Source organism: Simochromis diagramma, unplaced genomic scaffold, assembly GCF_900408965.1.
Source record: "Simochromis diagramma unplaced genomic scaffold, fSimDia1.1 OVJJ01000763.1, whole genome shotgun sequence".
Taxonomy (NCBI): Eukaryota; Metazoa; Chordata; class Actinopteri; order Cichliformes; family Cichlidae; genus Simochromis; species Simochromis diagramma.
In genome coordinates this window covers 396-11,751 of record NW_024386907.1, presented here as the reverse complement: position 1 = coordinate 11,751, position 11,356 = coordinate 396, and the positions used below count along the sequence as shown (strand labels likewise).

The 11,356-nt window shown below is 38.5% G+C and overlaps 2 protein-coding genes across 2 annotated transcripts; one reads left to right on the top strand and one right to left on the bottom strand.

The window, feature by feature from the left end:
• Nucleotides 1–833: 833 nt before the first annotated feature.
• fgfr1op2 (FGFR1 oncogene partner 2) lies at nucleotides 834–6,110 on the bottom strand. Its single transcript, XM_040034918.1, has 6 exons — nucleotides 5,998–6,110; nucleotides 3,295–3,431; nucleotides 3,002–3,119; nucleotides 2,735–2,877; nucleotides 2,538–2,651; nucleotides 834–1,299 (listed from the first exon to the last, which is right to left on the bottom strand). The coding sequence occupies exons 1-6, from the start codon at nucleotides 6,020–6,022 to the stop codon at nucleotides 1,162–1,164; spliced, it is 675 nt and encodes a 224-aa protein (XP_039890852.1). The 5' UTR covers nucleotides 6,023–6,110; the 3' UTR covers nucleotides 834–1,161.
• Nucleotides 6,111–6,277: 167 nt separating this feature from the next.
• med21 (mediator complex subunit 21) lies at nucleotides 6,278–8,930 on the top strand. Its single transcript, XM_040034919.1, has 2 exons — nucleotides 6,278–6,372; nucleotides 7,734–8,930. The coding sequence occupies exons 1-2, from the start codon at nucleotides 6,289–6,291 to the stop codon at nucleotides 7,866–7,868; spliced, it is 219 nt and encodes a 72-aa protein (XP_039890853.1). The 5' UTR covers nucleotides 6,278–6,288; the 3' UTR covers nucleotides 7,869–8,930.
• The last annotated feature ends 2,426 nt before the right edge of the window (nucleotides 8,931–11,356 follow it).

The following is an 11,356-nucleotide window of genomic DNA, read 5'->3' as shown; positions in this document are numbered from 1 at the left end:
CCTGTGGGACTTCCAGATACAGACGGACAAAATGGTGGTGGCTAACCAACCGGACATAGTGGTGGTAGACAAACAGAAGAAGACGGCCGTAGTGATCGATGTAGCGGTTCCGAATGACAGCAATATCAGGAAGAAGGAACACGAGAAGCTGGAGAAATACCAAGGGCTCAGAGAAGAGCTCGAGAGGATGTGGAGGGTGAAGGTGACGATGGTCCCCGTGGTAATCGGAGCACTAGGTGCGGTGACTCCCAAGCTAGGTGAGTGGCTCCAGCAGATCCCGGGAATAACATCGGAGATCTCTGTCCAGAAGAGCGCAGTCCTGGGAACAGCTAAGATACTGCGCAGGACCCTCAAGCTCCCAGGCCTCTGGTAGAGGACCCGAGCTTGAAGGATAAACCGCCCGCAGGGGCGTGCTGGGTGTTTTTTGTAATATGTATATATATATATATATATATATATATATATATATATATATATATATATATATTTTTTTAAGTAGTGGATAAAATTACTAATAAATGTAATGATATAAATGTGCAACAGTGAAACAATGAAGCACTTGTTTACAAGCCTTTCGGTGGAGTATAACTACACTGTGGTTTGACAGTGTTGAAATTTTCTATTCCACAGCTAGCAGCAGATGCACCTCACCCTTTGGAGCAGATCCTCTGTGGATATGGTTTCTATTCCCGCCAGTGACAATATTGGTGGGAATAGAAACCACTTTTACTGACACGAGTAGTGAAAATGAGAAGTTGTGTATCTGCAGGAGCAACCAAAACAGAACAAGAAACATGTGACATTTGGAAGGTGACACAAACTCTACAGACAAATTTTCTTGCTTATAGATTTATTTGAACTCAAGCCCTTCATTTACTCATTTACACCTTAAAATGTTGCAGGCACTGCGGGCTCGTGCATGCTGCCAAAATGAACAAAACGTTACAGCAGTACCAAGAAACAAGAAAAAGAATAAAGGGAGGGGGGGTGGCTCGCTGCTTGTTGCCCGAATCATCAGACAGGGATGCAGGTCTGGAGCAGCGATGTTCTAAATGCACCAGGAGACTCATCATCTGAAGTGGTCACGTGGTAACAGGCTGTAGACTCTGTACCCTACAGCGGCAGCAGTAGGTGGGCGGGTTTGGTGGGCTGCCCTGGGTTCTAACTTTTTCGTAAGCTCACGTCGGCACTGGTGAGCAGTGGCGACAGTGACGTGCTGTCTGATTGGTCGTCTCTCTTCAGAATCAGAAAAGCTTCCCGACTGATTCCCAGCAGCTCTCGGAGTCCATTGTTCTCCAACTGAAATACACAGAGACGGAGAAATGCTGTGTTTAATGCTAACAAAAACAGAATGATTTGTAAATCCCATAAACCCAAATTTTATCGAGCACAGAGATCTCTCCAGATTCTCAGAATCTTTTGAAGATATTAAGCTGCAGATAATTAGATATTCAAAGTCTTCAGAATTATATGTTGACAAATGTTATTCTGAAATTGTTCCACAAGTTGCAGATGCCTTTTTTTTTGCAGATTGATGAACCTCAGCACATCTTTACTTCTGAGAAACTCTGCCTCTTTAAAAGGCCTTTTTAATACCCAATCATGTTGAGTATTAATCTTTATGCCAGTTAACCTAAAATGTTCCTCCATGTTTCCAGCTTTTTGTTGACCCCATCCCAACTTTTTTTTTAATTTATTTTTTTTATTGCTAGTATTAAGTTCAAAATGAGCTACTGTTTTTCTTAAAATACTACTTTTTCCACTACTGTGAATAAAATATGGGTTTATGAGGTTTTAAGAGTTTAAAAGCTCACTGTTGACATCTGGTGGTTAACATGTGGAAACACTACAAATGGTTCTTACTGTCAAAAGCTAAAACCACATAGCAACGCTAGTTAGCTAAATAGTAACATAAATCTAACTTTTATGGGATTTATGGATAATTTCAAGTAGTAGAGGTAAAGCCCAAAAAGCCTATAAATATATATCTGTTTAACCTATTGAAAATAGAGAGGCAGGATGTCTAAATAACAAAGTAGGTCAAAGGGAAAAAAAACAAAGCTAGGAGGAAATGTAAATAAAAAGGCTAATTTTTAATTTAAATGCCCTGTTAAGATCTGCTTTGACATCTCAACTCAAGATGAAGTTTTAGTTCATTTTTAAACTCCAAACTCACACTAAATATACTGTTTAAATAAATAAATAAATAACAGAGCACATGAACATTTTTTAACTATGACTTGTGATCCAGTTTTGATTCCACCCCTCAGAGGCTTGATCATTTAAGTTTCTACTGATGACTTTTATTGGCATTTGTGTCAAGTGTCAATTTCTTTGACACTGTTGTGTCTCCCTTCCCAATTTAATGGCAAATGCAAGAGGGGATTCAAAGGATAAAACATGGACTAATATAAGAGATGTTCTGTGTCACATGAACAGACATTTTTTGGGTGGATTTGTAACTTCTGTGGATTTTTTGTACCCTCCCCTGGTCTCAAAGCTTTGGAACAACTGAAGTAATGCTGCTCGGCTTTTACCTCTAGCTGTTTAATCCTCTCCTCATCTTCACATATTCGCTCCTCATCCACCTCTATGGCTTTCCTCATCACGGAGGCCATTTCGTTGATCTTGTCTATGTGTGCTTGCATTTCCTGCAATGATTTTTTTTTTAATGCACAAGAAAAGTAAAAAATTGCAAAATAATACATTAAAAGTACTTGCACCAGACACTGACCGTAGTGTGCTGCTCCTTCAGCTGGGTAACGATGGCGGGGTCGTCTCTCTTACTGGCCATGAGAAGTCTGAACACCTGCTCCCTGTATTTGGTCATGATGAGCTCTAAGGCAGACTGGTGTTCTTCCAATGATGTACGCAGCTCTACATGAAGTATGAACACAAGTTTGATTTGCAGGAAGGATCAAACTCCAGCTTTATATTTCGCAAATCAAAGCGAAACTAAAAATGCACTGACTGAGAGTTGACATTGAAGGAAACTGCCTACCTTTGTTTTCCTGCTGGAGCTCCCTAATTTGACGGTTTTCCTGCTGGATTCCCAGGACTAGACTGGAACGAGGCCGATGACGTGCAACCTCATTCAGGGCGTCTATCTCTTCCTGGTACTATCAATAAAAAGAACAAGCACAAAAACCTTCAGTCTGAAATATAAAATGATAGATCATAACAATTAGAAATACTTTTTAAAAAATGTTATTCCAGCTTTTCAAATGAAACTTCACGGATTCTACATCAAATGCTTTAGGCCTCACATTTCCCCAAGTTCATGTGACACCCTACCTGTTTCATGGCCTCTACTCGCTTGTTGAGATGTGTCGTCTGTTCGATTAACATCTCAGCAGCGTTGTCATGGTTGCGAAGCCTTTCCACTAATGATTTGGCATCTGCCAGGACCTTCTCTAAGGTACAGTTCATGCCTGAGGAAATACAAGTGATCCTTAAGAGGAGCTAGGACACGGTTGCTTGCAAACATAGTAGTCATCCACCTTGTCAATCCTTCTTTTCTTCCCTTAAGTATTACATTTGGTTAAAGCAATTATCCATTAGCAAGCTATTCATTATAGTGATGACTGACACTATTGAATTATATCTTATTAAAATAGCTTCTTTATTTAAAGGTAGGCTGACTTGGTATCTTAGTTAGACAATGGGGAAAAACTTTGGTCTATAATCTGTAGATACAGCAGCTGCAGTCAAGTGAAAGTTTTCTGGGAACTCTGAACAGTCCTATAAAAACCTATGTATATACCATGATGCAGTAGCTTTTTGCAAGCTACAGGGAGTGCAGAATTATTAGGCAAGTTGTATTTTTGAGGAATAATTTTATTATTGAACAACAACCATGTTCTCAATGAACCCAAAAAACTCATTAATATCAAAGCTGAATGTTTTTGGAAGTCGTTTTTAGTTTTAGCTATTTTAGGGGGATATCTGTGTGTGCAGGTGACTATTACTGTGCATAATTATTAGGCAACTTAACAAAAAACAAATATATACCCATTTCAATTATTTATTTTTACCAGTGAAACCAATATAACATCTCCACATTCACAAATATACATTTCTGACATTCAAAAACAAAACAAAACCAAATCAGCGACCAATATAGCCACCTTTCTTTGCAAGGACACTCAAAAGCCTGCCATCCATGGATTCTGTCAGTGTTTTGATCTGTTCACCATCAACATTGCGTGCAGCAGCAACCACAGCCTCCCAGACACTGTTCAGAGAGGTGTATTGTTTTCCCTCCTTGTAAATCTCACATTTGATGATGGACCACAGGTTCTCAATGGGGTTCAGATCAGGTGAACAAGGTGGCCATGTCATTAGTTTTTCTTCTTTTATACCCTTTCTTGCCAGCCACGCTGTGGAGTACTTGGACGCGTGTGATGGAGCATTGTCCTGCATGGAAATCATGTTTTTCTTGAAGGATGCAGACTTCTTCCTGTACCACTGCTTGAACAAGGTGTCTTCCAGAAACTGGCAGTAGGACTGGGAGTTGAGCTTGACTCCATCCTCAACCCGAAAAGGCCCCACAAGCTCATCTTTGATGATACCAGCCCAAACCAGTACTCCACCTCCACCTTGCTGGCGTCTGAGTCGGACTGGAGCTCTCTGCCCTTTACCAATCCAGCCACGGGCCCATCCATCTGGCCCATCAAGACTCACTCTCATTTCATCAGTCCATAAAACCTTAGAAAAACCAGTCTTGAGATATTTCTTGGCCCAGTCTTGACGTTTCAGCTTGTGTGTCTTGTTCAGTGGTGGTTGTCTTTCAGCCTTACTTATCTTGGCCATGTCTCTGAGTATTGCACACCTTGTGCTTTTGGGCACTCCAGTGATGTTGCAGCTCTGAAATATGGCCAAACTGGTGGCAAGTGGCATCTTGGCAGCTGCACGCTTGACTTTTCTCAGTTCATGGGCAGTTATTTTGCACCTTGGTTTTTCCACACGCTTCTTGCAACCCTGTTGACTATTTTGAATGAAACGCTTGATTGTTCGATGATCACGCTTCAGAAGCTTTGCAATTTTGAGACTGCTGCATCCCTCTGCAAGATATCTCACTATTTTTGACTTTTCTGAGCCTGTCAAGTCCTTCTTTTGACCCATTTTGTCAAAGGAAAGGACGTTGCCTAATAATTATGCACACCTGATATAGGGTGTTGATGTCATTAGACCACACCCCTTCTCATTACAGAGATGCACATCACCTAATATGCTTAATTGGTAGTAGGCTTTCGAGCCTATACAGCTTGGAGTAAGACAACATGCATGAAGAGGATGATGTGGACAAAATACTCATTTGCCTAATAATTCTGCACTCCCTGTATTGCTGCTGTTAAGCAGCAATAGGTTACATCAGTCATTTTCTATAAAAGTAGTCTTTTTTTTATATGATGATCACTTTAATATTTTTTAAACACGACTTAAATCAGAAATGCTTGATCTAGTTCTGTTTTATTTGTTCAAACAACAACACCGCGATATTGGTATTATACAATTTAAAAAATATCTGTAAACCAAGAAGTAACCTCAACTGAAGCGTCAGCTCTGACTTCGAAATACCAGCTAAAAATCATTCATTGACATTGAATCTAGGCTTTCTCCTCCTCGACCTACTCGTCATTACAGCTGCCGTGTCAGCTAATTCGCTTATTAGGAGCAAGCTTTACGTGTTTTAGGTGTCAGATTCACTTTACATGATTACTTTGGAAGCACATTCGTCTCAGCTATATAAAACGCGAAGGGGATTAGTATCTCAGTTTTCCAAATTCAGTTAGCTGACAACGTAAAACATATTTTAACAACACATACACACACACACACACACAAGCTCGGCTCACTTATTAGCCAACTTACTAATCAGAGTTAAGCTTTCATGCAAATCCATTTACATGGTCGCATTATAAACGGGTGCGTTTAACAAATCAGTGTTGCCATTCAATTTTAGATAATGAATTAAAGAAACAAAAATGATCATACCTGGGGAAGCCACAGTACAAGACATTGGAATTGCGTTAACCCCGCTGCTACTTCCTGTTGATGTTTGGCAGCTAATATTAGCTAAAGGCTAACATTAGTCCTCATAAAGCACCCACAAACAGGCTCTAATAAAGATCCGTTCCTCGTTAAAATAGAAGATAATCTCTGCTGATATGAAAATATTGATTTTAACGCGTTTCAAGTTTGCTGTGAACCCAGTTGTGAAATGATAAAAGTAAGTAACCCAACCTATGCCAACCAAGGCTCCCAAAATACCGAATATACCGCGAGATGTTTTATGTTCTCGCGACAGTTACGTCAGAAACAGACAATATGGCGGACCGGCTAACACAACTTCAAGACGCAGTCAATTCGGTAAGGCAAATGTTGAATATTTTAAACATTCTTTGGTAGAAGGAGGTGTTAAAAATATAAAATGCATCGTTATGTCGTTTAGAGTTGGTAGCTAACGCAAACCAGTGGCCCGAGTAGTTTAGTAACGTGTCAACAACACGGGGTAGCTAACCATTATAGCAAGTATAGCTAAAGGCCTGTGTTACTAAACGACCAAACCAGCTAAGTTATTTTAAACAATGAAGTGTTACAGTGTTAAAACGTCGTTTTGAGTAGCTTCATTGAACAAAATGATACAAAATAAATATAATTGGAAAGAAAACAGTGTTACTACAATACTGTGCAAAGGTAATTTCTTTATATTTGGCTTGCAAGGGACCAAATTTTCTTATTTTTTTCAGTGGTCTTGAACAGATGTTGAACTTATAGGAATTACGAATGGAGAAAAGTAGGTCAGATTTTGATCCTTCATGTTGTACCAGCTTGCTAGAATATTGCAAAATCTGTTTTTGCCTTACATACTGTATTTCCACGTATTTTCTCCCGTTTCAACTATTTTCAACTCCCGCTGCAACTATTTGCCATTTTCCAAAACAAACAAACAAACAAACTTGATAATAATAATAATAATAATAATAATAATAATAATAATAATAATAATTATTATTATTATTATTATTATTATTATTATTATTATTTAAGGGTGGTTCTAGACCAGGGATGTCAAACATCCTTTTACTAGGTGGCCTACATACAACACACTTTGGGCCGATCAGTGAAACTCCCCTTTCTGTCACTCTCAGTCAGAACTTTAACTATACATTTAATCCCTGAGACATTGTAATATAAGAAAAAGATGTTGGTTTTAACAGTCCTTCTTAGTTTTTCTGCACAATAAAGAAAATTTTGTCAGTGTGACTCGTTGGGCTTAAATTGTAGGAAATAAATGAGCAAAATAACAGAAAACGTTCTTTTGGCTTGACTGTCCTGTAATAATATATTTTGTAATGTGACCCCATTGTAAAAAGCATAGATTTCTATAGTAGATGGTTTAAAAAATGAACTTTCTCTCATTTAATTATTTGGGGGACGTTTTATCTTCAGGAGAAGCTGTAAAACTTATGAAAATACATTTAAAAGTCCAAAACTTAAGCACGCCTTCACATTTTCACAGTGGGTAAAATTGGATTCTGGCCTCCTTATGGTTGACACTGGTAAACTAAATACCTATATTTTATAATAAAAAAAAAACATACCTTGATAAAACTGGTAAAAGAAACGTCTTTAAATTTCTTTTGCCTGAAGTTTGTGTTCTCATCAGCAGCTATTGTCTTGTTTAAATGACAGCGTAACCTATTACTGGTTTTGTTTTGTGTGTCCAGCTTGCGGATCAGTTTTGTAATGCTATCGGCGTCCTGCAACAGTGTGCACCTCCTGCATCTTTCAGTAACATCCAGACATCTATCAACAAGGATCAGCCAGCAAACCCAACAGAAGGTTTGTGTTTTTTACTATGACATTAATTTTAACCATAGTTTTTATATCAGTTGATATTAGTTATTTGCCTCTCTATTGATATCTGCTATTTAAAAGCTGCTAAATATAAAAAAATAAAAATTCAAGAGGAGATGAGAGAAACACTCATCAATGACGTTGCATAGCTTCTCCACCAGAGGTCACTGTGCAACTTCCCTATGGACAACATGTGTTTGTTGCCCATGCAATCAGAAACAGATTGCATGTAATTGCCAACTTGACCTATTGAACCTCAGACTGATATCAGTCAGAATGACTCTTATTTTATAGTAACATTTATGGCAGGTGTTAATAACAGTGATGGGGGATGCCCGACAATCTCATTTTGCAGTGAGATTACTTTATCTCATTGGATAAAACAGATACTGATAAAGTTCAACTTTTAGGACATAAATTGTAGTATATGTTATTGCAATATTTAGCATATCATATAATGTTGAAAATGACAGTAATATATTGTAAAAATGTGGTATCAAAGGGTCTCTGGTGATTTCCAGTCCAGTATATAGCTGTGTGTTGGTACATGTTATAGCTGTGTGCTGTCACCAGAGGGCAGTATAACAATTATGCGGAACAGTCTGTGAGCTAGACTTGTTTGCATTTGTTCAGTTTCTCCTTCAACTTCGACCCTGATACAGAAAAGATATGTCATAATATAAAAATAACTTCTTTGCAGTGAAATGAAACACGGTATTGAAAATTGTCTACGTATCCACTGTCTGTGTTTCTCATGCTGCTTTTTTTAATTGTTGATTATTTTTTGCCACTGTTTCCTCTTTGTGGTGAACTCCTCTGTTACTCCCTTTCCTGTTAAAGTGAACTCGTCAGCAAATTAGTTTCTAGTATTATCACTGTCAGCCAGTGCTACATGTGCTGTTGATCTCTTGGTGCACTGCACAAAAGCATGTCTGTAGAGGTTGCATACCCAGAATCATCAGGCTACACTAGGGCTGCCACAAACGATTATTTTGATAGTCGACTAGTCACCGATTATTTTTGCGATTAGTTGACTAATCAGATCATGCATCCATTGGACGTAAAACTTACAGCTTATTGCACCAGCATGCATCTACTCTTATATAACTATCATTAGCTTACAGCTTTAAGTGTTTAAGTTATGTGCTAACTAAAAATAAAGACAAGATGATAGTTTATTACATTTTAATGAAATTTGCAGAATGTTTTGGTGAAGTTTAATAAACTCAGCCGTCTGCTCCTTGCTATCTAAAATATAACAGGACACCGGAGTAAATTCTCGAGGATCTCACACTTCTGATAATCAGTTGTCTGCTTGATGTTTATTCAGCTTTGTAAAAACTATAACTTTAATTGCAGCCAAACCGATTTACTCAGGAACAAATAAAACACTGAAAAAAGCCAAACAATAACATTTTTAAGTTATCTAAGTGACTTGTATATTGTGTTTAACCTGAGTAGCGAAAGATGGCGGTGGATTTGAAAACGATTTGCCGGGAGTCCGGTGTTCTCACCGGCTGTAGTGAGCCTTGAACCCCGGCTAGCTATCGAGCTGGTGGGTAACAGACGTCTCTGAAAACGTTGGAGCGTTTTTAAAAATATGTGGTTCTTGATAAACTGAGCAGATATTTGAGGTTTACACAGCTACATTCTCGTCTGAAAATATGTTAAACGTTTATTTTGTGACCCAGAAAGAATAATAAGAGTAATATTAACACTAACTAGCTGCCGCCATTGTTGGAAGCTGAGCAGGGCCGCGCTATGAATTCTGGGATAGGTTGGGCCACGAAGTATACACCCGACCCATCCTTCAAATCGGGGGAAATGAAGGGCGCATTTGTCAGCCGCATTTGTCGGAGTCTTCGAATTCGGACAGTCTTCGTCATGCCACTGTAACGTAATCGGCCTACAAATGGGGGCACAGTAGGATGCAGTTCCTGAATTTGGACTCGGCTACGATACCGGACACTGCTTCTTCTTCGTCGGGGTTTAACGGCAGCTGGCATCCTTGTACATGCAGTGCTGCCATCTTCTGTTTCAGTCTGTTATTACACTCTTAAATGCTACTACTTATTCCCGCGTCTTTTGGGATCTTACAAAGCTTCAAACGACACGTCGACTATTAAATTAGTCATTGACGATTTTGATAGTCGACATAATCGTGACTAGTCGACTAATCGTGGCAGCCCTAGGCTACACGGACAAAATCTTATGCAAACTGACATAAATGCAGTACAGACTGGCTTACATAATGTGGAACAGCTTGTTAGCTTGAAAAAATTTGTCTGAAACAGGAATGAAAATGTCCAGATTGGTGCTTTGTACAGTACTCCCCCCTGATCATACAACACCGGGTCTCCATCACTACACCTACATATCATTCATGATGAGTGTCTCTCTACAACTCAAATGATTTAGTTTCACCACTTCTTTACATTTTACTCAATATTTAGTGACATTTTATCTTTTCACTCTGAATATTATGGTACATAATGATTTTCCTCTTATAAAAAAGGGGGGGGAGGGGGTACTTTCTGTGGTTCAACAGCATGTAGAGTTTGTGTTCTTATATATATATATATATATATATATATAGATATATAGAGATATAGAGATATAGAGATATATATATATATAGAGATATATAGAGATATATATATATATATAGAGAGATATATATATATATAGAGATATATATATATATATATATATATATTAGGGGTGCAACGATACACAAAATTCACGGTTCGGTTCGATACTTGGTGTCACGGTTCGATATTTTTTCGATACAAAAAAAATGTTCATGCAATTTTTAATTTGTCATTTATTAAAATTATAAAAATATATATTTTAACTCAAAAGTACAGTTTTTTAAATTTAACCCTAACCCTTGGTGCGTGTTTTTTATTTTGACAGCGAATGCGCACCTGCGGACCACTTATGTGGCAGCCCTGTGATTTAGCTCATCATATTGCAGCCACAGAAATTATTTTGTCCATGAAACCATAAAGCTGCACTTTCTTTTGGCCTTATAGTCTGATTTGTCATAACTTCTCCGTTTTGTGGGTAAGCTTTTCTTTGGCTGTCACTTCTTCACCCCGGACCTGTCTATTTGGCTCAGCAGAACTGAAATGCTTTTACACGCTCACTCACATAAGCTCAGCGATTCTCTGCGCGATCAACCTCTCACATGTTTAAGCTTGCTGCGGGAGATTTCACTTGTCATGTGTGCATAGTAAGCTACGATTAATAAGACGATGTCAGAGGAATTGGTGCACAAATTATCATCACTCACAGATCAGTGCTGTCTCTCTCTATACACGTTCGCACGATTGCAAAGTGAAAGCAAAAAAAACAAGCGCAAATTCAAACGCGACTCAATATGTCACATATTGACAGTGGCTCACCGATGCCAATGACATAATTACCCACCCAGCTACATTTCTGAAAGAATGCAAAAGCATTGACATATTTTTTCCTACAATAGCCCGAC

Excerpts from the sequence above, each read along its gene's own strand:
- med21 (XM_040034919.1), top strand. The coding sequence starts at position 6,289 with ATGTTTTATGTTCTCGCGACAGTTACGTCAGAAACAGACAATATGGCG. Across the intron at positions 6,373-7,733 it reads TTCAAGACGCAGTCAATTCG|CTTGCGGATCAGTTTTGTAA; the intron begins GTAAGGCAAATG and ends TTGTGTGTCCAG.
- fgfr1op2 (XM_040034918.1), bottom strand. The coding sequence starts at position 6,022 with ATGTCTTGTACTGTGGCTTCCCCAG. Across the intron at positions 3,432-5,997 it reads TTGTACTGTGGCTTCCCCAG|GCATGAACTGTACCTTAGAG; the intron begins GTATGATCATTT and ends GTATTTCCTCAG. Across the intron at positions 2,878-3,001 it reads GCTCCAGCAGGAAAACAAAG|AGCTGCGTACATCATTGGAA; the intron begins GTAGGCAGTTTC and ends TACTTCATGTAG.